Source organism: Protopterus annectens, chromosome 17.part0 (assembly GCF_019279795.1).
Source record: "Protopterus annectens isolate FY-2018-M chromosome 17.part0, PAN1.0, whole genome shotgun sequence".
In the NCBI taxonomy this organism is placed as follows: Eukaryota; Metazoa; Chordata; order Ceratodontiformes; family Protopteridae; genus Protopterus; species Protopterus annectens.
The window spans coordinates 140,717,779-140,743,452 of record NC_056751.1 but is presented as its reverse complement, the minus strand read 5'-3'; the positions used below and the strand labels follow the sequence as shown (position 1 = coordinate 140,743,452).

At 42.3% G+C, this 25,674-nt stretch overlaps 1 protein-coding gene across 1 annotated transcript in view; it reads left to right on the top strand.

Annotated features, from left to right (window-relative positions):
• TMEM39A (transmembrane protein 39A) overlaps positions 1-25,674 on the top strand; it is a 448,606-nt gene that overhangs the window by 261,544 nt on the left and 161,388 nt on the right. Inside the window, exon 5 of the mRNA XM_044059483.1 lies at positions 8,246-8,582. Within this exon, the coding sequence (XP_043915418.1) occupies positions 8,246-8,582 (337 nt within the window). The remainder of the gene's footprint in view (positions 1-8,245; positions 8,583-25,674) is intronic.

Here is a 25,674-nt window from a genome sequence, read left to right as displayed (position 1 = left end):
GGCCCTTTTAGCTTAGGAGCAGGCCACAAAAGCAAATCTCTCTCTCCAGCAGTTTTCATTCCTTCACAGGACAGTACCTTAGCAGGCAGTGTAAGTAGATCAAGGGAAGACTCCCACAAATGGATTCTGAACAGGGGGATATTATTAGACATAATCCACAAATGAGAGAGTGTTTTACATAGATCTGTTTATCTCCATTAACAACAAACAATTTCCGTTTTTTTGCAACAGGCTTACTGTCCTCAAACTTACAAAGTAAAAACTACAAGAAAAACCTGGCCATGCTAGAGTTTTCACCGTGTGATACTTTAACCCTCCTGTAATAAAGGCCCATGGGATATATGCAAAAAAAAAAAAAAAAAAAAAGGGACATCAAATGTTTCACCTACATGGCTTCTGAATGTCCATAACTTTTAACTTTTTTCTTTTTTTAAGTCTTTATGGATACATTCACGCCAGTAAAGCTAAACCTTACTAGCTGTGGACATACATATTTTGGCCTTCTTACGACCTTGTCAGCACAGCAATAGTGGATTGTTTGGCTGGATAGTGGATGCATTGTCTTTTTCTTTGGAAGGGGAAGTATCTTTATGCCTTCCCTTTCTTTCTAAGGTCTTACTAAATGTACAAAAGAAATACCCAAAGATCCTACTGGTGACTACCTTTTGGCCAAGGCAGCATTGATTCCCACTTCTCTGCCATTTAGCCAAAGGCCATCGCTAGAAACTTCTCTCCATAGTAGACTTGCTCACACAACAGAAGTGCACTCTTCTTCATTCAAACCTATCATCCCCTGGTCTTATGATATGGATAATAGGATTCTGATCCTTTTTAGACACCAGTTCTCTGAGGGCATGCTGAAGGTTCTCAAGAAGGCAAGGAAACCTGTCAACAGAAAATCTTACATAACCAAGTGAAATAGATTTTCATTATGGTGTTTGACTAAGAACTATGAGCCATTTCAAGCTAACATGCCACCGGTCGTCACTTACCTGTGTGAACTACTGAAATCTGGCCTAACATACTCATTGATTAAGGCACACATTTCCACTGTATCTGGATCCCCCTCTTCTGGCTAGGCTAGAGGTTAAACTGTTCCTTAAAAGAGATGCTCCACCTGGCATCACCTAGGAAAGCTATTATCCTTGCTTGGGACCTCATTTTTGTGCTGGAAAAACATACTGTAACTTCCTTCGAGCCAGCAGCCCCTTCTTGTCTCAAATTCTGTACTTGGAAAACTATTGTGTTAGCCCTCACCTCTGCCAGAAGAGTCTTAAAAGCTGTAGACCCTTATGTCTTTCCCTCCCTTCCTAATTTTTCACAAGGATAGAGTGTCCTTGAAGGCTGATTGCCCATTCATGCCTAAAATGGTGAATGAACTGTTTCTTAATCAAGCTATTAACTGTTCCATCTTCATCCCTAACCAAAAAAAGAGGAGGAAAATATCTTCCTTTCCCCTGATTCATAAGCAACTCAGTTTTTATGTAGATAAGGCAAAAGATATCCATAAATCTGACAAAATATTTGTCTCATTCCAGGATTCAAAACTACGGAACCCAGTTTCTAAACAAACTATTGGTAAATGAATCTACAAATAAACTGCCTTTAGCTCTGCTCAGCATGGCAGACCCCTAACCTCACCAGCAAAGGTACATTCTACTGAAACAGATGCTTCATCTGGAGCTTTTTATAAGGGATTGATTCTAGGACCATTCTTGAAGTAACTACTTGGTCTTCTGTACACTCCTTTAAAACCATTACAGAATGGATGCCTTTTCTAGATCCAGGACTGCATTTAGTCAGTCTTTTCTAGTCTACTGGACAGTTTTCCTGTACAGCAGCCTACCACCCTTCTTTCATCGTAAGCTTTGGGAATCACCCAGATTTGCTCTGAGCTCCTGCACAATGGTACCTCCTATACCGAGCCAACAGATATTGCCAATATACTGGCAGACAGATTCATTGCCAACTTTAGCCCCCCAAGGGGCCAGTCACAATACCAGTAGATTGCCAGGCACCCAGTATTACTGCTGCACAGGTTAAAACAGCACTGTCCAAGGCCAAGACTACAGCTTCTATGGGAGCTGATAATATCCCTGGCTGTGTTCTACATGAACTACAGAGTGAACTGGCATCTCACGTGTGTGCCCTGTTCACTCACAGCCTCACCTCAGGCTTTGTCCCTACCAAATGGTGCACTGCTACAGTCATCCCTCTCCACAAAGGAGGAGCGACTACAGACCCTAGGAACTATCGCCCCATTAGCCTGATGAGTCTGATGTGCAAAGTTATGGAACGCATCATCATGGACCTAATAAACAAGGATATAGGGGATCTCCAAACTCTGGATCCCATACAGTTTGGTTTTGTGAAGGGTAGATCATGCCTGCTCAACTTGGCCGATGACTTTGAGTCAGTCACCAGAGCTGTGGATGAAGGCAAGGTGGTTCATACAGCCTACCTTGATCTGGCCAAGGCCTTTGGTACCATTCCCCACTCAGGTATCATAGAAAAACTCACTAAGCTAGGTATCAACCTCTGTATCACTAGGTGGGTTGCAAACTGACTCACAGGTAGAACCCCCAGTGTGAAAGTAGCTGACTCCAAGTCATACTGCCAACCAGTCATGAGTGGAATCCCACAGGGTTTGGTCCTGGGTCCTCTCCTGTTTGGTATCTACTTCTCTGAAGTCCAGGCCAACGCGAAGGGACTCTGGCTGACAAAGTTTGCAGATGATTGCAAGTTGGAGCTATTATTAACTCCCCGAGTGATGTTAACATCCTACAGAAAGGCCTCACTGAAACCAACGACTGGTGTCAGAACCATGGCCTTAAGCTCAATGCCAAAAAATGTGTCATCATCCCCTTTGGGAAAAACCCAGTTCCCATGAATTTACCACATCAGTGGTAGTCCACTGAACACAGAAGGCGTTATAAGAGATCTGAGAACACAGGTTGACAGCAACTTCTCTTTTGACCACCACATTGCCACTGTGGTCAGAAAGTCCTCCTATGTGGCACATCTCATTACTAAAGGTTTTGTATCCAGGAAGAAAGTGGGCATTGTCTCCCTCTACTCTTCCCTCATTAGGCCAATCATTGAGTACAGTGCCTCATTTGACATGTACCTCACTAAACACCTGCAACAACTGGAGAGGCCACAAAAGTACCTCACAAAGAGGGATCCTAGGCCTTAAACATTTGTCCTATATGGACAGACTAAAAAATCTCCAACTATTCTCTGTCTCATAATGCCTACTTAGAGGTGATCACTGCTTGACTTAACAAAGCCATGTCTGACCCAGCTCTGTTAGAAATGCTACATCTAAATAAATCCCAAATCCCTCCGCACCACACGATCCAGAGACCTCATTACCACAGTCAACAGAACATGCTAGAGGGACAGGTTCATAACCCAGAGATTGCCCATGCTATGGAATAGACTTCCCATACATGTCAAGCAGAGCATCTCACTGGCCCTCTTCAAGAGAAATCTTGATGAGTAGATGGGAAATAGAAAATTCACCCCAGTGGCTTTACTCGACAGAGGAACTGGGAACTAAAGTTGAGTGGCACGGTGCCAGGGTAATCCTATGGGCTAAGCTTGTAAAGGCCCCGGACCATTAGTCTTGTACACACCTATGAACCTATGAATACTGTAACAGTTGTTTAAGGAAGGACATAGTACAGTTGTGTAAGAACTTACCATAACAGTAGATGCCCTGCTGATTGCTGTTGCAGTATGCCTTCCCCCCTACTTGTCCTTTAACCCTTCTTTTCACTCAGTGACAGAGGAGGAGACTTATACTGCTTACTTTTCTCATCTTAGTGGATCTAATTTTTTTTTTTTTAATCAGGCTTCTGCTGGCTTACTGACTTTGAGATAGTGTGAGGATTTACACGTACCCTTGCACCTGCTGGCTCAGGGCATACATTGGATATATGGTTCTATGAAAGAATTTGCCTTTAGTACCCCTGCCGGACATCAAAGTTCTTTGGCAATAACCTACCTGTTTGCAACACTACAACAGTGATCAGTAGGACATCTACTGTTATGGTAATTTCTTACACAACTCTAGTGTTTTCCTGTAGAAGTCTAGAAGTTAAGATGGAAGAAAGTGATAAAGATCTGGAAGATTTTAATAGAATTTTAAAAGGAGGAGAATCGCCAGCATCTTGGAAGAAAGCTGTAGTCTGTTAACAAAAGGTGGTAAAGATCCATCAAACCCAGCTTCATATATACCCATTTCAATTTTAAACTATGATTATAAGTATTTATTGTCTATGCTAGCTAAAAATGGCAAAGATGTGGATTAATGTGATTTTGTGGATAGGAGGCAAGCATTTGACAACATTAATAGAACAATGATGATCCAGAGAGAAGCTGAATATAAGAAAATGCTGCTGCTGTTAGTGGATGTTGATGCAAAGAAAACTTTCGACAGAGTAAGTTGGGATTTTCAGTAGGGCAATGGAAGCATTTGCATTCCCTGACAGAATAGTAAGGTTAAATGGGAGGATATATGAAGGATCATAAGCAAGAATTAAAGTGGGTAGGTTCCTCTCAGACAAGTTGTTTGAACAGAGGAAACAGGCAGGGGTGTCCTCTTTCCTCTTTGTTATTTGCCTTACATTTAGAGCAGTGGCAAAGAAAACAGGGGGCTTAAAAATTCAAGAATATTAATTGGTATGGCAATCATGAAAAGCTGGCTTTATTTGCAAGTTATGTTATTTTGTACTTGATATGTCCAGAAAAAGACATCTTGGTGTTGTGGAACATTTTTAAACAGTTTAATGTGTTTTTGGGATATAAAATTAAAGAAAATAAACAAATGCTATAACTTTAAATCATGTACTGACACATTTGTTCAGCAATGCCCATTTTTATAGGGACATAAGATGGTGTTTGGGAGTATGGACTAAAAAGGCTTCTGTTGTGGCAGCTAAGGAAATGTGAGAAGAGACTAAAAGATAATACAAAAACTAAGAAACTGGAAGATGTTGTTTGTGGATATAGAAAGTAAGATGTAGACAGTGAAAATAGATTTCGTCCATAGTTTTATGTATAAATTAGGCATATTTTTATCAACCACAGAAGTTGTGGGCAGTGATTAATAGTATTGAAGGAATTTGTCTGGGAGGGGAAGAGAGCAAGAGTAAAGTACAAAACGTAGTTCCTCCCAATCGAAGGTGGCTTAGGGTTACCTGATTTAATAGACCTTTTAATTTAGAGCTACACAGTTACAGCTCAAGTAATGCAAGCAGAAAGCTAACTTTCAAAGTGGAAAGGGATGTTGAAGCGGTTGGGGGGGGGGGGTTCAAGAAATTAGGAGAGAGTGGGATTTTGGATGCAGATCTTTAAGGAGAATAACAACCACCATGCAGAATATTATATTCATAAAGTTGTAGAAAGTATTCTAAGAACGAAGCCAATGGGAATGGAGAAAGGAAATGTTGCCAGTAGGGATGACTGTAAATAGGGGTACAGAAATAGGAATGTGGGAGCTGGAATTTACTGCAGAAAACTGGCAAAGGAATCTAGGTATTTGGAGCAAATAACTAGAGAAGAAAAGGTAACAAGAGTTGGATGAGGCTGTGAAGATGTTTGGACTGCCTTCCCTACCAAAGATTGATATCAAAATGTAGCAAGGATAAAAGGATGCAAGAGTCCTATAGGAAAAACCTGCCTTGGTAGAGTCCAAGGTTGAAGCTAGAACACGAGCTGCTGCTAAAAAAGGGATAATTAGTAGGGCATATAAAACATTGCAGAGAAGGTCAGAAAAGAGTGGAATAGAGATGGGAATAGCAGTCTACATGGAAAGATTGAGAAGACATGTATATGGTTCCTAAGTACGCAGCAAAGTCCAGAAGGCTTAGGATTTTTGCTTGGAAGTGATTGCTTAGGTATTTTACCCCAAGTAGGCTTCAAAAATGTTTTCCTCAGGTCGAAAGCAGATGTTGGGAGGTGTGATGGGGAAGAAACATGTAACTGGGAACTTGCATTTTGGGAGTGTAACGAGATAATAGATTTTAAAAATTCCCTGCAGAGTCTCTGTCAGAAATATTGTGGGAGAAAATGGCTATGACTAAGGAACTGATTCTTTGAGCTGGATCTGTATTACCTAGACATAGTAAGGCTGTATGTTTAATTTTATTGGCTGTCAAAAAGCAACTACTAAAATAAAAAGAAATGAAAAACTTAACTAGCTGTATTTGAAGTACAGTGTATTGTAAAAGAGATACAAGAAGGATATTTAGAAAAGGGAAGGAGCAAATTACATAGAAGTACATGGAATTTGTGGGAAAAGAACATGCAGAATAATGTTCAGGAGTGAGGTTTAAGGCAAGGGTGGGAATTCAGCAGTTTATATAAAGCTGGACTGAATGACAGGTGTTATAAAAAGAAAACACATATATGTATAGTGTATGGTAATGAAAAAACTTACTGTAGTATATTTTCTTTCATATTAATGTATGTGCACCAGTGTCTTAGCTGATAATTTAATGAAGGTGTAAAAAGAGTCAAAGCCACGTTTTTCATTCTTCTGTAGGCTCTCCAGTCATCTACAAGTTTGTGGCAAGATGACGCAACTGCTGAATGCAGTCTATTACTATTCTTCAAGCGTGTTTTGCATTCAAAACATTTTAAATTTACTTTTTTGTCTCTCTGTCTTGTAACTTGCAGCATGCATTTTCATTGTTGGAAATAGTGTTTAGTAGCCATTAATATGGCTTAGAAACGTCTTATTGTGTGGAAGAAATGGGAAGCTCATAACTTCATTGAATAGGGGTAAAGATATTCCACTTACATGTTGAAGAAGCAGACTACAGGGATGTACCATCCAGCCTCATTAGATCCTGTGAATTCAATGCAGGAGTTTGTTATTGCTCATGTACACTGCCCACTATTCAGCACACTGATACTGATTTTCTTTAAAGTGGTTTGTTTACCTATTAATCATGAAGCAGATAAATGTATCTAATTCCCGTGTATTTAATCTGTGATATATTATTGTCCTGCGAGTGGTACAGGCAGTTGTAGCAACATTTGTGTCTTTTGCAGAGAGTAAAAGTGGTAGGCCATTATCAAAGTAATTTGTTCTTAATCAGACAGTTGCATTTCTGTCTGTTGCAGAGGTTGCATCAGAGATTCTTGGGAAGTGTCAAAACTCACTTCAGTAGGAAATGACATTTGATGGCATTTTGATCATCAGGTTTACTTCCCTTTCCTTACTTTCTCTGCTTACATGGGTTTCTCATATTTACTTCAGGTTTCTGTCTTACTTTTTCCATGAAATGTCAATCATTTTGGTCCCAGTCCACCAGATTACACTGGTTATAGGGCATTTGTCAAGAACTGTCTGTAGAAGATGGGTATACCTTGTGTACTGGTGATTTATTAAGTGCTGTAGATGACATTGGCCACATTTCATTGTTTGCACTGTTTTTTTTTTTTAATAAATTTAGTCTGCTGAAGATCAGCAACAAATTTTATTCTTAAAAAAATAAAATTGCTTTTAAAAAGGAGATTTTTTGATTTTTGAGAAAAGAAGTGTGCAAAATGAATAGGAACCTAAAACTTTTAAGTATCTTAAAGGTAAAATGAAGTTGATATTGGAAGTTGTCTAGAAAATGGATTAGTAATGACAATGCACCAAAGTTTATAACAGGGAAGGTTCAGAAGGAAGATGATGGGTAGATTTCTGTGAGAGTAGTATTCTTTGGTGAAATTGACTTTTATGATGCTCCTAAAATGATAGCCGGTTGTCAGGAAAATTTGGTATTTAAGATAGATCAGTGCAAAGGTATGGTAGAAATGGTATCTGAATACACATGAGGAAACCGTGCACTTGAATGCATTATCCTTAGATTACGTGTATCCTGGCACATTATTCATGTACAGGTATTCCAGTATGTGGGCTGTTCAATGACTGTGTAATGCTGGTAGTAGGTTCATAGTTGTTTACTAGGCTAACGACCACAAGGGCCTGTTTAAGCCTAGCCATGCATCCCAAATCTCTGACAAGTTCTGGTACCATTGATGTGTGTAAGCAGGGGCCTGGGAGATGAACCATTACAGGTTGCCTGTGTCCATTAAGGACATAGGTGCAAAGCCAGGGATGAATAATTGTAGCATATATCTTAAAATGCAAATATTTGGTTTTGAAAATGTCAAGGAAGTAGAAAGTGAATATGTGCTTTTGTTTTTTTTTGTTTTGTTTTTTTTTTTTTTTTTTTTTATACAGGTTTGGTGTTTATGTTCCACTGTGCTGCTTCCACCATGACAGCCGGACTCCTTTACTCCCAGCAGACTGTGGTTACCTGACACAAGAGCAACTTTGTGATGACATGGGAGCTCTGGTTAAATCGAAAGACTTCCTCTCACTCCTGCGGGAGTCCCTCAAAGAACAATTTAATTATTCCATTTCTATTCCTTCTCATTCCTGTCCACTTTCTCCAGACCTTATCCGCAGTGAGGTGGAGTGCCTAAAAGCCGATTTTAACAAGAGGATCAAGGAAGTTCTCTTTAATTCTCTGTTCAGTGCCTACTATGTAGCATTTCTTCCACTTTGTTTTGTAAAAGTAAGAAACTTGAGAATTGTTTTTAAATGATTTGTTTCATAGTGAATTTCTTAATTTTGGCATGTGTCAGACTAGCTAAAATATGTTTTTTATAATAATGACATAATTACAGAAAAAGTGAAAGAAAAGAAAACTTTTTTTTTTCTATCTGATGCAGACCCTGGAAGTATGAAACATCAGTCATCATTTGTTTGGTTTAGGTCGCGCTGCATGTGCTAATGCACTTTGAAAGTTGCAGTCAAATATTTTACAGTCTTATTTACAGTTGCTGTCTTTAGTGGGTTTATAGTTTGAACTTGATTACCTTGTGTTCTTTCATGGCTACCATACGTCCCACTGTGGCCCAAAAGAAACACAACACTGTGAGATGATTATGCTTTTTTTAGACCTCTGTCTTGGACTGTTGATGTGTGTTTGCACTGTTTGGGACTGGATCAGACTATCCCTTCTTGCACGTTCTGCAGCAGTTCGATCCTGCTACTAGGCACAGGAGATGTGACACGTGTCAGCCCATCTTCATCATTTAGTATGTGGTTGAAATGGTGACCATGGCTCAAAATAAGAGGATGGAGGGCTCTGTAGGAGGCACCAAGTGTGAGTAGTACAGATATATAGTATGGGAGTGCTTCTGACAGTTACTGTTGTTGTGCTTGCGCATTGTACTAGGCCATATGTTGGGGAGCATTGAGTCTCATCCCATTCTATTACTCCCATTTCCATTTTTGAACCTGTAATCATTGACAGTTCAATGTTAGATTTTCAGATGTAGTTTAATGCTTGTTAGCAGATGACATAAGTGTAGGAGAGAACCATCTGACTGTATGATCCAGGCTTACATCCAATAACAGCTGTTTGGCCTCATATTGCAACCAGGTGTTGTGGCCTGCTTTGTACACTTCATATGTCGGTTCTGCAGGAGACAGTGTGGTACCAAGTACCAGTGATTGTGGAGTCATAGCTTCTCAGGAACTTGGATCATACTTATGATGTCCTTCAAGGATGCATCTGCAGTCCTTACAAATGGGTTGTCCTGTCGTCAGGCAGCCCTTCGGTCGGCCGGATTCCAAAGTCTGGGTCTGGCCTCGGCTGGTGTCGCACTTCACCCGACGTCATAGCTGCAGTTCTTCGGGTATAAAGGCATCAGCCGACACCATTTTCCTCAGTCTTTCTTGCCGCGTGGTGCCCGAAGCAGAAGCTGTTCGCAAGTGGCCGGTCGGTCAGAACCAGAGATTACTACTACCGAATACTACTACGAAGACTTCTAAAAAGCTAAGTACCCCGTTGGGGACTCTTTCTTGCCTCAGCCGATGTCAGAAAAAGTGAATAACTGTTTAACTTGTGGGAAGCAAATACCTCATAAAGATTTCCACTCTTACTGCTTACCCTGTTTAGGCCCAGACCACGACGTAGCAGCTTGTCTAGCCTGTGCTTCTTTTAACCGGCGGACGCTTAGACGTCGGTCTGAATTTGCTGAGGAGTTTTTCGGCTCCGATTTTGCTTATATTATGCCGTCGGATCCTCCGACTACGCAAATGTCTAAAAAGCGCAAGGAAAAGGACTGACACTCGCGGTCCGCGGCTTCAGCCGAAACCGCGGTTAAGCCAACCGCGAGTGTCTCGGTTTCAGCTGAAACCGAGCAAGCGGTTCTTCCTTCAGCTGAAACCTTACCTTCTACCGAGGCCTCTTCCAACCTGGTGGAATCGGCTTCAGAAAACCCACCTGCTGTTGCAGTTTCTCAGGAATTAAATGACACTATTCCCTTGGATATTTCAACCCCTGCACGTGGAGCTGCTAGGCCTCCTGCAGCCATGTCCATTAAGGCCTTTGCCAGGGCTAAAGCAGCTAAAGCTACTAAGACTGTGCCTGCTAAGACCCTCTCTCACAGGCCCAGCTCTAGTTCTCAAATGCTTAGTTTAGCAGAGGATCTCATTTCTTTAATCCGGGGATCCCAACCTCAACCAGACAGGTCCTCTCAGCCACCTCCAGAGAAGAGGCCTAGAGCAGAGCCCCCTCAGCCACTTTCTACAGATGATTCCTCTGATGATTCAGATGATTCCGACCCTCCAGAGGCTCCTTTCTCCCCTTATGAAGACTCTGATGCTGAAGAGTCCATCCCTTCTGCCTCTCCGCCTGGGGAATTTTCCTTTGGGGAAACCTTGCATGCTATGAGGGAACAATTTCAGTGGCAGGGCCAGGATTTTTCAGACTCCAGAAAAAGGCTTAGAACCTTTCTGCATTTACCACAACATAGGCCTTTAGCCATTCCTCCAGTTCTTTCTGTTGTAGATGATGCATTTAATGATGCTTGTACTGCTCCTGATTCTCTACCTCCGGCCCCTGCTAAGCCTGATAGATACTACAAGGTCCCGGACACACATTACCATTTGTATAAGGCTCCTTTTGCAGATCCCGAGACTATCTCCCAAGGACCCAAGGCTGTAGCAGCTACTTCTGCTAAGAACCCCCTCCCCTCAGAAAGGGAATCCAGATCCTTAGAGAGATGGGGTAAAAAAGTTTACACTTCTGCTACTCTTTCAGCTAGGGCCTTGAACTGTCAATTTCACATGATCCAGTGTCAAGAATTTATGCTAGACCAGTTAACCAAAAAACTGTCCTCTGATGAATCATTAGACAAAAAATCTGTCAGTAACCATTCCTTAAAATGCGGCTATGATGCACTGGAGGCTTCCTTTAGATCAGCCATGACTGGCACAGTTATCAGAAGGCATGCATGGTTAAAAGAGCAGGCCTTACCGACCATGTCAAGTCCAAACTATTAGATGCTCCTATGGATAAGATCAATTTGTTTGGCTCTCCTGCACAACAGGTGCTGAAGAAGATGGAAGAGAAGGCAAAATCTGTCCAAACAGTAAAAGATTTCTTACAGGTCCAACCGCCAAGGTTTAGCAGGAATTGGCCCTCCAAGAATTGGTCCTTTCCAGACTCATCCAGAGCTCAGAGGGGCAGGAATAGGCGTTCAAGAGGCAGAAACCAATCCAGGGGTGCCTACAGGGGACGCCAGTGGCAGAGTAACAACCAGCGAAGTACAGCCACGGACACAGCCACCACCACAACTACAGGACAATCAGTGACTTGGCTCTGGCACCGCCTACCAGGGAGCAACTAGAAGCACCTTTAGGCGGGAAGCTTGCCTTATTTTCAATAAACTGGCATTACATCACAAGAGACAAGTGGATTTTACAGACAATAGACCAAGGCTACAGGTTTCACTTCCATACTCTACCAGGGAAGAGAGGAATGCCAAACCTACCTCCAAATCAAAAGGCAGAAGCTCTAAAACAAATATCCCAATTATTAAAGATGAGAGCTGTGGAAAAGGTACCATCTATGGAGCAAGGAAAAGGATTTTACTCCAGACTCTTCCTGGTACCAAGAAAAGAGAGCAAATGGAGACCTATTCTCAACCTGTCCGCTTTAAACACATTCCTCATTGTTCCAAAATTCAAAATGCTGACTCTACAGCAGCTTCTTCCCATGCTGGGCAAGGAGTCTTGGCTGGTAACTCTAGATCTCAAGGAGGCATACCTGCACGTCCCCATACGACCAAATTGCAGAAGATACCTCAGATTTCTTGCAGGATCAGAGCATTATCAATTCTCAGCATTGCCCTTTGGCTTATCTACTGCGCCCAGAGTGTTCACGAAATGCCTGGCATCAGTAATTGCTCATTGCAGGCTTCAGGAAATCCAAATCTACCCCTACCTGGACGACTGCCTGATACAAGCGGACAACAAAAACAAGCTAGCAGAAGACTTACAAAGGGTCATTTACCTGCTACAATCCCTGGGATACACAGTCAATATAAAAAAGTCAAGACTGATACCATCCCAGAGAATAACCTTTTTGGGTGCAGAGTTGGACAGATCAAAGCAAATGGCATTCCTAACAGTAGAAAAACAGGAGCAGCTACCTCTCTACTTCTTGGCATTAACAAAGCAGAACCATCTGACCGCAAGAAAAGTACTGCAAGCCTTGGGCTTCATGGCATCCTGCATAATATTGGTTCCTCATGCCAGACTGCATATGAGAAAACTACAGTGGTACCTAAGGAATTTATGGTCTCAACACAAGCACAGCTTAGAAACCCAGATTCCAATTATTCCATGCCTGAAGCAAGAATTCCTATGGTGGGCTCAGGCTTGTCAATCAAACACAGGATTGCCCTTCCACAGTACTCAACCAAGCCAAACCATCACGACGGACGCCTCAGACCTCGGTTGGGGGGCACACATGCTGGACAAGTGCATACAAGGCTTATGGACTCAAGACCAACTGCACCTACACATAAATCTAAAGGAAATGCTGGCAGTAAAACTGGCAATTCAGGCATTCAGACCATTTCTCCAACAAGGTCTATTGATGATAAGGACAGACAACACCACAGTTATGTGGTACATCAACAAACAGGGAGGCACACATTCGTATCCTCTTTGCCGGATGGCACTGGACCTCTGGAATGTGGCCCTGAGCTACAACATTCAGTTAAAAGCAATTTTTGTACCAGGAAAAGAAAACATTGTAGCAGACATATTAAGCAGGACTACCACAGATGCCCACGAATGGATGCTGCATCCGGACATCTTCAAAACCATTACAAGAAAATGGGGGCTTCCAGAAATAGACTTATTTGCATCCCCACACAATCACCAGCTAAAGAAATTCTGCACAAGGACGTACCACCCACTTGCTTGGAAGGTGGACTCCCTATCCTTCAGTTGGAAAAACCTGACAGCATATGCATTCCCACCACTTCCTTTGATGCACAAGGTGCTATTGAAGATCAAAGAGGACCGTCCAAGGATCATTCTGATAGCTCCAGACTGGCCAAGGCAACATTGGTACCCATTACTGAGGAGCATGTCTCGGGAACAAATATGGCCACTACCCCTGGTTCCCTTGCTGTTAACACAGAACAACTACAACAATCTGCATCCAAACCTGAAAACTCTGCAGCTGACTGCCTGGAACATTGCATAAGACCAATTAACCCTAATTTATCCCAAAGGGTTAAAGACATTATCCTTGAGGCTCGCAGACCCTCAACAAGAAAAAATTATTCAGCAAAATGGAAAAGATATCTCATTTGGAGTACTGCAAAAGGAGATGTGTCACTGGTAAACATAGCCAACATCCTGGAATACTTGGCAGAGCTCTTCCACACAGGCCTGTCCTATTCCTCCATCAAGATTCATGCATCAGCTATTTCAGCAGAATACGACTTGGATCCTCCTGTCTTCTCACATCCTCTGCTCAGACAGTTTGAGAGGAATTAAAAATGTAAAGTCTCCTAGGAAGCCACCATTACCAGCATGGGACTTGAACTTTGTGCTAGAAAAATTGACACTTCCTCCTTTCGAACCAGCAGCAACAGCAGAATTACAATACTTATCATGGAAGACTGCTTTCCTGCTGGCAATCACTTCAGCAAGAAGGGTATCTGAACTTCAGGCATTAATAGCAGTACAACCCTTCCTGATCTTCCATCAAGATAGAGTGTCCATGAGAACAAATCCTTCCTTTATGCCTAAGGTGGTCTCCAGAGTTTCTTTAAATCAGGCTATCCACCTACCTACATTCTTCCCCAACCCACAGAACAGGGGAGAAAGACTGCTGCATACCTTGGATGTACATAGACAATTACGCTACTACCTGGACAGGATCAAGGGCAATAGAAAAACTGACCAGCTACTGGTAGCATATGCAACAGGAAGGGAAGGAAAAGCAATTTCAAAACAGACAATCTCCAAGTGCATAGGAAATTGCATTAGATTTTGTTACTACTACCATGGAAAGAAAACTCCAGAGAACATCAGGCCTCACTCTACAAGGGCTACAGCCACTACCACAGCCTTCTTACGAGGAGTGGCTACCAAGGACATTTTAGAGGCTGCTACTTGGAGCTCCGTGCATACATTTGCCAAGCATTATAATTTACCTTTATACTCTAGATCACGAGCAGGTTTTGCCACTGCTGTAAGGGATCCTAACTACACCATAACTTTATTTTTCCACCTCCCCCAGTTTGGCTGTGGTATTCTACCCATTTGTAAGGACTGCAGATGCATCCTTGAAGGACATAGTACAGTTTTGTACCTACCATAAATGTAGATGTCCGATAGGAATGCATCTGCAGTCAGGATTACCCACCCGCCTTCCCCTCTGTGGTGCTCCTAGGGTATTTGCCCATCTTATAGCTAGCTGGGGGAATCTATTATGGTGTATTTGTTTGTATATATGTACATACATGCTTATTTTTGTGTTTGCTCTCTACTATTTGGAATCATTGGCATTTATCCAAATTTAGCCTTCCAAGAGGGCACCTGGCATCTGGGGCAAGAAACACTGAGGAAAATGGCGTCGGCTGATGCCTTTATACCCGAAGAACTGCAGCTATGACGTCGGGTGAAGTGCGACACCAGCCAAGGCCAGACCCAGACTTTGGAATCCGGCCGACCGAAGGGCTGCCTGACGACAGGACAACCCATTTGTAAGGACTGCAGATGCATTCCTATCGGACATCTACATTTATGGTAGGTACAAAACTGTACTTTCCAGTTCTTTGCCATATAGCTTTTTATGAAATAGTTGGAGCAGTGCCTACTTCCTTTTCCCAAAAGCAGAAACTGACCTCAGACGTAAGGTAGTGTTCTGATCTGGATCTGTGCCTAGGGGTACTTGAATGTCCTAGACAGAAAACTTTGTGCTGTCATTACAGAGTGCCAGGCAGTTCTCTTTAGCCTATTGTTTTTAGTGACATTCTTCGTGTTTCACTGTTGCAGTCATTACATTTGAGTTATCTGCTTGCAGTAGCCCTCAGTCAGCCTGATTAACAAAGTCTTGGTTCCTGCGTTGGTTGCTGTCCCTTCTTCCATGAAGTCAGGTCGTCAGGGGTATAAAACATGCAGCCAACGCCATTACATCAGTCTTTCTTTCTGTGCAGTGCCCGAAGCCGAAGCAGTTCGCAAATGCCGGTCAGCCAACTCCTGAAATTTTCGTTTTCGAGTTTCAGAACCGAAGTCTTCAACTAAAGCTAAGTACGCCATTGAGGAAACCTTTTCTTGCTCCTTATCGATGTCAGTAAAAGTTAATAATTGCATTACTTATGGAAAGCATATACCTCACAAAGATTTTCATTCGTACTGTATTCCTTGCCTAGGTCCTGACCATGACGTACCTTGCTGTCTGTTTTGTGCTTTATTTAATCAGCACACTATCCGTCGTCTGTATATTTTCGCCTCTAAATATTTCGGTTCTCTGTTTAATTATCCAGAAATGTCGTCGGTTAGCCATCTGACTACCGGGATTCCGAAAAAACGCAAAGATAAAGACAGAGACAGGCCGCCGAGGCGCTGGTACTCAGGCGCTTTCGCAGTCCCTGATACACACTACGTCTGACTCGCAGGCCTCTACTGAGACCCATTCGGAGTCCGGTGTGCCGCGAGATACTTCAACTGTGGAACCTGCAGATGTATCTACCTTGGATGGGTCCGGAGCCGCTGTGCAGGCACCAGCTTCTGAGGGTGTATTCAGGCCTATGGACTTGCATATTAAACCAATGCCTCCTTCTTCATTTAGGCCAAAATCTCAAACCATGCCTAAGAAACCGATGCCCAGGCCATATGCTTAAAAAACAAATGTTAAGAATGGCTGAAGATCTTATAACTCTGATCAGGGGAAGCCAACCTCCCCCCACTCCCCTTCTAAGAGATCTAGGACTGAAGTTGTTTATGAATCTTCTGACCAGGATTCTGATTTTTCTGATTCTTCTGATGATCTGGATTTGCCCTTATCTACTTATGAGGATTCTGATGCAGATGACTCTATTCCCTCTGCTTCCTTTCCAGAGGATTTTTCTTTTGGTGAGACCTTTCATACTCTAAGAGAGCATTTCCACTAGGAAAGCCAGGATTTTTTTGATTCAAAAAAGAGACTTAGAGATTTCTTACTCATGCCTCAGCATAGGCCTTTAGCTATACTTCCTCTACTAGACATTTTTGATGATGCCTTTACAGAATCTAGCTTGGCCCCTGATTCTTTGCCTCCTGCTCCCAGAAAACCTGACCGATATTACAGGGTTCCTGATTCACACAAGTTCCTTTAAAAAAAAAAAAATCAGATTGCGGATCCAGAGACTATTTCACAGGGACCCAAGGGCATTAAGGCTTCTACTGCTAAAAATCCTACTCCCCCTGATAGAGACTCCAGGGCACTGGATAGATGGGGTAAGAAGGTTTACACTTCTGCAGCCTTGGCCATTAGGGCTTTAAACTGCCAGTTTCATATGTTAAAGTATCAACGACATGTTATTGGATTGCTTAAACAGAAAATGATGTTGATTCCTCACTGTGTTGAAAATAAAGAATTACAGGATTTAATGCATTCTGCTGAACAGGTTTGAAAACATACTTTACAATGTGGATTTGATTCGTTAGAGGCCTCTTGCAGGGCTGCTGTTACTGGGTCTGTGCTCAGAAGGCATGCTTGGCTTAAGGAGCAGTCTTTGACTGATCATGTTAAAGCTAAATTGTTGTATGCTCCCTTAAATCAGGACTGTCTGTTTGGCAACAAGGCTGAGGAAGTTCTTAAAAAGATGGAAGATAAAGCTAAATCTATGCAAACTGTTAAAGATTTCTTACAGGTTCAGCCTCCTAGATTTAGTAGGCACTGGCCCTTTAAAAATTGGTCCTTTCCACCTCCTTCCAGGTCTTCTCAAGCCAAACCCAGACACAGCAGAAACCCCAGGTTTCAGTCCCAAGGGACACACAAGACTAAGCAGTTGGGGGGTTTCCGCACCCAAATCTGGCAGTAGTAAGATTCCCCCCTATGGAAAACTGTCTTAATGACTTGCTTTTAAAACTTCCAAGCACTTCCCAACTGAATGCTGCTTTAGGCGGAAAGATTGGTCTACAGACCAAAAACTGGGAACTCATTACCCAGGACAAATGGGTTTTAAATATAGTGTTCCAAGTCAACTAAATACACTGGCAGACTTAGCAGAAACCTCATGGACCCACACGAGTGGAAACTGAAACCTGGGATTTTCAACATGTTGACAGGCAAATGGGGGAGCCCAGATATAGACCTGTTTGCCTCCCCCCGAGAACCATCAACTGGACAAATTTTGCACAAGGATTCCCCACAAGCTAGCTTGGAAAGTGGATGCTCTATCCCTCAGCTGGAAAAAACTGTCAGTTTATGCCTTTCCTCCTCTGCCTCTGCTCTCCAAGGTACTACTAAAGATCAAACAGGACAAGCCAAGGACAATTTTAATTGCACCAGACTGGCCTCGCCAACACTGGTACCCACTATTGCGCAGTATGTCATGCTTGGCTCCATGGCACCTGCATCAGACTCCTTCCCTGTTGTCTCAGCAGCAGAACCAGATTCTGCACCCTCAGCTGCAAACACTGAACCTCAGTAAATCAGTGATGGATATCATTTTAGAGGAGGCAAGGAGGCCTTGTACTAGAAAATCTTATGTTGCAAAATGGAAAAGATTTTGTGCCTGGAACCAGTCTCAAGGATTGAACGCAGCAGTGCCCAATTTACCTCAGATTCCACAATACTTGACTGAGATGCTTCATAAGTCCTTTTCCTCCATCAAAATTCATGCCTCAGCTATTTCAGCTCATTATAGCACAGAGCCTCCCCTCTTCTCTCACCCACTTCTCAAGCAGTTTCTCAGAGGGGCCAAAAATTTAAGGCCACCCAGGAGAGCTCCAACTCCAGCCTGGGATCTTACCTTTGTCTTGGAGAAACTCACTCTTCCTCCTTTTGAGCCAGCTGCTACTGCAGATTTAAAATTTATTTCATGGAAAACCGCTTTCCTTTTAGCAATCACTTCTGCAAGAAGGGTATCTGAATTACAGGCCCTTATGGCAGTGGAGCCTTTCATCATCTTTCATGCGGACAGGGTGTCCATCAGAACCAATCCCTCCTTCATGCTCAAGGTCGTATCCAGTGTGTCTCTTAATCAGTCCATTCATTTGCCCACCTTCTTTCCTAACCCACAAAACAAAGGGGAATGGATACTGCACTTTTTAGATGTGCACAGACAGCTTAGATTCTACTTGGACAGTATTAAACCTCAAAGGAAATCTGAACAACTGCTGGTGGCATTTGCTGCAGGAAAAGAGGGGAAAGCTATTTCAAAACAAACAATTTCAAAATGGATAGGCCACTGCATTCATTTCTGCTATAAGCACCATGGAAAACCTACCCCACAGGGCATCAGACCCCATTCAACCAGGGCTGCATCTACCTCTACAGCCTTTCTCAGGGGCGTCCCTACTAGGAACATCCTAAAAGCTGCTACCTGGAGTTCTGTGCATACTTTCACCAAGCATTATCATTTGCCAATTTTCTCTAAATCTGGAGCTGGTTTTGCCACTGCAGTCTTGCAGGGCCTTATTGCTGGTTTTAATTCTGTTTAAATTCCTTCTCCCAGCCTTAGCTTTGGGAATCTACCCAAATGTAATGACTGCAACAGTGAAACACGAAGAACATAGTACAGTTGTGTACACTTACCATAAATGTAGATGTTCGAGTGTATTCTCTGTTGCAGTCCTGGTTACCCTCTCTCCAGCCCCCTTCTTCTTTTGGCTATACCTCTACTCTCACTTACTATGCTCAAAAAGCTTTTTGGTGTATTTGCTTTTTTGTTGGAGGTATATCTTTGTATTTATAGATTTAATTGCTTCCCATTAGGGGGGCACATGACATCTGGGGCAAGAAAAACTGATGTAATGGCATCGGCTGCATGTTTTATACCCCTGACGATCTGACGTCAAGGAAGAAGGGACAGCAACTGATGCAGGACCCAAGACTTTGTTAATCCGGCCGACTGAGGGCTACTGCAAGCAGATAACCCAAATGTAATGACTGCAACAGTGAATATGGTAAGTATACACAACTGTACTTTCTCTGACAGACATTTGAGTCCAGTACTGCAAGTCCCAACACTTTGAAAATTAAGCATGATGTGCGGGGGGGCAGCCAATTCCATTTTTTAAATCATTTTTGCAAGTCCGCCCCACCCCCTTACATTTACCTACACTTGTGCTACTTATGCATAGTAGCTCAGATTACCTGTAAATAAGGTGAGCAGTCTGATTCTGTGCAAATCCCCCCCACCCCCTTACACCCACCTACACTTGTGCTACTTGTACATACTAACTCATATCACCTATAAGTAGGGTGAACACTCTGTGACACTAAAGTCTTGGAATTAGTATATATTCCCCCTTTTTGCATTTTAATTCTCAGTGTTCCAAATATTGCATTTTACAGATCCTTTGAGCCCTACATGCCTCATATGGTTCAGGTTGCTAATCTTTCTTAGGCAGAAGTTTAATGTCTAAGCAAACTTCAAGGAAAGTATTCTTAATCTATGTACAAGAAGGTTCTTGCTGTACTCCCCTAACCATGTAATCACCCCATTTCTGGCTGTTAATCTCGAGACATCGTGGGACAGAGCAGAGGTGAATCTGTTCACCTGAAATAGAAATGCGGTACTTGCAAAGTAATTTTATCTTTTAAAGGTAAGGATTAATGTCAGGTTTGTTAGTGGCTTCATCCTTCCTGTGGTTGAGGAGGCTGCCTTCTTAAGTGTTTCCATTTCCCCCCTCCTGTTAATATGTGTCACACCCAGGGTAAGGGTAGACAGGTTTTGAATCAGTCATTCTGGTACTGATCTGGAGGCACAGACTGTGGTGTTTCCTCTCCATTGATTTCAAGATTCTGGTTCTAGTGATAGTGATGGGGGCCACCCCCCTTTTGCACAGAGAGGGTCACCTCTACTTCAGGGCTGTACTACTCTACTGTCACCCAACTTCGTGCCCAGAAACTTGAAAGCCTTACATGCTCTTATGTGAGCCCTTTGCCTTAGTTACCTATTAAGGTAACATGGAAGAGGTTCTCCTTATGATCATGTAATTTTTTTTATTCTCATCTCAAAAGTCATTCCACTGGAGGACTTTTTTTTTTATCTGAGACATTTTTCTGACTTGGGTTTTTGTTTCTCAGCAGCCAAGATCCATGTTTTAGCCATTTTGTCCTTTCATGACCTAATTGAGGGTAGACTTGCAGCTCCGCACAGAATGTTAATGCAGTCTCTTAGGAAATCCTGCATCTTAAACTGCTTATTAAGAATCTTTTAACTCTTATAGACCCACCTTAATTTCATAATTTTCATACATCCACATCCATATTGTGAACTGACTGGTTCAACAAACTTGAAATTTAGTCTGGGAAGACACTTTTTATATTTGTGATTTCAAGTGAGATTTCTGAGTTGGTTTGTGTAAGGAACCCTGCTTGGTCTTGGACAGCTAGACTGACCTTAGGATTGATCGGTTTCACGTAATGTGGTGCTGGTAGTTGTGTTGATCTGAACTAGTCTATTCACCTCTCTCTGTCTAGATGTGCAATATGAGTGGCACATTTTGTGTATCTTTGATGTCAGCCTCCATTGGGGGGTTCTTCCTTATTAAAGTAGTGCATGGTTTTAGGAAACTGACTCTGTTCTTTTCCATTACCTCGGGTGACAGAGGTTGTGCTACTCCAGAAGTTACCCTTTCCATGTAGATCGCATGCAGCAGTGTTTTTGCCACGAGTAAGTGAGTTACCCATTGGTTAATGCAGCCTGATGACTTTCCACTAAAGCAATTACTGACTTTGTAGCCTACTTCTTTAATGTCTTCATGATAAACATTTTCATGATGGTGTATTATACTGTGCAGAATCAACCTAAGTAAATTACCCAAGCATGCCTTATACCTTTCATCCTGCTCATGTTCACTTTTGGTGTTTGTTCTTATTAGACTGTTTGTAAGGAGGGGTCTAGTGCCCCTCCTAATAAAACTAGATGGAGTTTACTTATGACAGACAACTCCTTTGTAATCAATTTTATTTTTGAATTGTTTGCATTTGGTCAAAAAGTGGCCACTGAAGGCTTCCCATCCAGGTATAAGTGTAATTCTTTAACAGTTTCTGTGCAAATGAGGTACGCTTGCACTGTGTAATATACCAGCTCAAGAAATGTTGCCCTGGTTGTTTGATCACTGGTTCACACATTCCCTGAGCATTATATCCCGAACATTTTGTCAAGAGCCAGCCCTTCCTTTTGTAGGTCCATCCTATACTGTATCCTTTATTGATCCATTTTACTTTTCCTCCTTCCAAGAACGTTATGACCTACTGTTTGGTAACGTTTGCAGTATGCACGCAGTTCAGAAGGCACTTACAGTAGGATACTTCAGCTATGGGTATTCACTGTATTAATTGATCTTCAGAAGGGACCTTACCTAGTCAGGTATTTTTCACCCCTTTCTGTTTAGGGGGACATTTTCACCATTGTCATATTCTGGTGGTTAGTAAAGTATATTTCAAGATATTTAGTAATTTTGAAATGTATTCCATTTCTACTTGAACTTGGTTAAAGAAACGGGACAGAACTGGGGAGCAGAGAGGCAGATTCCCTTAACCTGTACATAGGAATGCTTTCTGTAATAATGGTCCTTACTGAGAAGTTTGAACACCCATCTCAGAGAGAAGGTTCAGGAATTCCCAAGTATAAACCCACCACAGAATGCCGTCTCAAAGATTAGCTGTGTGCTAAGTACTTCCTTATGCAATATTTTTACTGCTATAGCTGTTTAACATTGCCATTAAAACACTCAGTGGTGTTAATTTGCAGTATGTGTTTTTTGCCAGCATTCATTAGCACAATATTATTTTTGTATGAACCATGAAAAACAATTTACTGCATTTGGTGTAGGGTTCCATTTAGCAGTATGTCTTTTGCTCCAGCAATGAATTCTGTGATGCGCTTGTAACCCACTAGACTTGCAGGTACATGCTTTATGAAGAATGCCATTGTTACTTTATTAATGGCTGTCTGTATACTAAATAGCAAGGGTTTTTTGTAGTGCTTGTGAACTCCCATTCTCTCATGTTGTCAAAAACCTTTGTTGATTTTATTTTGTATGGGGACAGGCTTCCCACCTTTTTCAGTCTGACAGTATTAACTCTGAGGCTATACTCGCATGACGGAATGAAACTTTCCTGTCACTGGAATCTCGGAATACTCCTCTTTTTCCCCCACAACATTCCTCGTTGGTCTTCTAGACGACCTTACACCCTGATATAGTTATGCATATTTATACCCCTTCATTATTATATGATGAACACACAACTCGTGTTTTTTTCTTATCACTCTTATAGTTGCCTGTCATCAGCATTAACATTACTTTTTGAAATAAAATTTTACAATATTGATACAGTTCAACATTTGTTATATTTTTGTTAACTATTTATTTGTTTTCTGTTTCAATTTAGTGCAGTGCTTGAACTCGAGCACTTAAACTTGAAGCTAAAATTGAATCCCTAACTGTCCCTAGCCTGAAAACACTGCTGGTTGGTAAAGAACTTAGAAGTAGCTAGGAAGTCCGTGTGGAATTGCTGTAGCAGTCGTGCTTTGTATGTGGTGTGATTTGGGTATGACTGTTGCTTGAAGGGACTGGAGTTGTGGAAGAAAAAGACTGTGTGTGTATATTAGGTGGTGAACTTGGGGGAAAGGTTTGTGGATGTTGTCACATATTGTAGCACACATTAGAAAAACACTGATTTTTGTATACTTTCATGGCATTTGTAACATTTGTTTTTAAAAATGTACTCTACTGTCATGCTCTTCATTAGATTGTCCAGTGCTTTTAGAATTAACAAAAAGGGGTACTACAATGTTGTGTGAGATGGTTAATATTTCTGTCTCACAGCACTTGGATCCTCCTCCTTGTTTCATTCTTTTCGTGCTGTAGTTCACTCTGCCGCTGTTCTAGCATGTTCTTGCAAGTCTCTGGCTTCAAATTCTAAGAAGCACTGGAAGTTGACAATAATACAAATTTTCTAAGTGTACATGTGATTATAAGTTCAGCAGTGAAATGGTATTCTATCTTGCTGGTTCCTGCTCTGCACTCATTGTTTGCTGCTGGAGTATGTTACAATCTTCACAATCCTCCCTGAACAACAGCTTTGCTTTGTACATGTTTTTGTGTTTGCTTGTGTGCACGGGTACACACACACACACACACACACACACACACACACACACACACACACACACACACACACACACACACACACACACACTTCCTGCCCTTTCCTCTTAGTGTAGCTTTTCTCCTGTAAAAGAAGAAAACTGAGTGTTTTAGACTGCCTGTTCTACTACCCTTTCACCCACACAGCAAAATGAGGAAGCAGATGTAAGGTTTATTATGCTTTGCAGTTTGCCGACATAAAGTGGTCATTGGTGTAGTTTTTCAGTTCGGATTTTCACCGTACCCATTGTGGAGGCATTTCCTGCTCATGAGTAGCTGAACAACAAGCAGCTCTGCCCTGTGCATAACTACTATTTGGATTAGAATGGAGTATTTCCTCAGCCCCTGCTCATGCAGAGTCAAAAATGGCTGTGAATCTGATGTAGAATTATGTAGCTCTGGGTCCATTTGATTTTGTATTTCACAGTCCTGCTACTTTAGTAATTTTGAGTATTGTTACATCAGGTTGACCCAGTATCCATGCCCTTAAACAAGCTCATAAACCTTAAGGATTCTGTTTTCACGTCTAGCCTGGAATGCATTTTTTTTTAACATCAGATGGCCGTGGTGGTGCAGCGGTTAGCATTGTCGCCTCACAGCAAGAGGCTCCCCGGTTCGATCTTTGGCTGGAGTGTCTTCTGTGTGGAGTTTGCATGTCCTCCCTGTGGTCATGTGGGTTTCCTCTGGTTTCCTCCCACATCCCCAAAGACATGGAACTGGCCTTCAAAAAAATTGATCTTTTCCAGTGTAAGTGGATTGGAGACACTAAAATTGTCCCTAGGTGTGAGTGCATGCGTGTGTGTGTGCCTTTTGTGGAAGGTTGGGCGCCGGGCTGGCAACTTGACACCATAAAAACTGAACTACCAGTCACAAGCGAACAAGGTGAACCGCTGTGGCGAGCCCTAACCGTGAAAAGGCGATAGAGAGAGAAAGAGAGGAATGTATCATTTCATCTTTTAGATGAAACTGAAATGAACAGTTACTGTACTGTTAAGGTGCGAGTCATCAGTAGACTGTTAAAACATTCATATGTATGCAGTCTCATAGGGTTGCTTTGAATTTTGTTAATGCAGATTGTAATGGTCAGTGGTATTTAATATTTTTACACCAGTTTTTTAGTTTGGCCAATTATATCTTGTTAAAAATCTGTTGCTTGTGATTTTTCAGATGTTCATCGTGTTTCACTGTTGCAGTCATTACACTCGGGTTATCCTGCTGGCAGGCTACCTGCAGTCGGCCTGAATTCCAAAGTCCTGGTCCGGCGTTGGTTGCTGTCGCCTCTTCCCTGACGTCAGTGCACCAGGGGTATAAAAGATGCAGCCGACGCCATTTTCTTCAGTCTTTCTTGCCGTGCGGTGCCCGAAGCAAAAGCAGTTCACAAGTGCCGGTCGGCTGACTCCTGAGATTTTCGAAATCGAATTTCAGATCCGAAGTCTTCATTAAAGCTAAGTACCCTGTTGGGGAAACTTTTTTTCTTGCTCCAGACCGATGTCAGAAAAAGTTAATTGTATTTCTTGTGGGAAGCAAATACCTCATAAGGATTTTCACTCTTACTGTATTCCTTGCCTAGGCCCTGACCACGACATTGCTTGTTGTCGATTTTGTGCTAGATTTAACCAATGCACTATAAAGTGTCGGTACGATTTTGCCTTTCATTACTTCGGTCGAAGATTCAATTATACAATGCCGTCGGAACAACCAACGACCAGAGTTTCTAAAAAGCACAAGGATAAAGACAAGGACAGGCATCCGAGGTCCAAAACCGACTATGAGGCTTCCGCTAAGCTAGTTGGTTTGCCGGTTCTCAGTGAGGCGCTTTCGCAGCCCCTGACGTCCGCTACCTCAGAGTCACAGGCCGCATCCGACTCCCAAGTGGAGCCGACTGGGCCTCTGGAAACTCAAGGTGTTGGATCCTTGGAAACTATTCCCTCAGATGGGTCCAGAGCCGCTGTGCAGGCATCGACTTCTGAGGATGT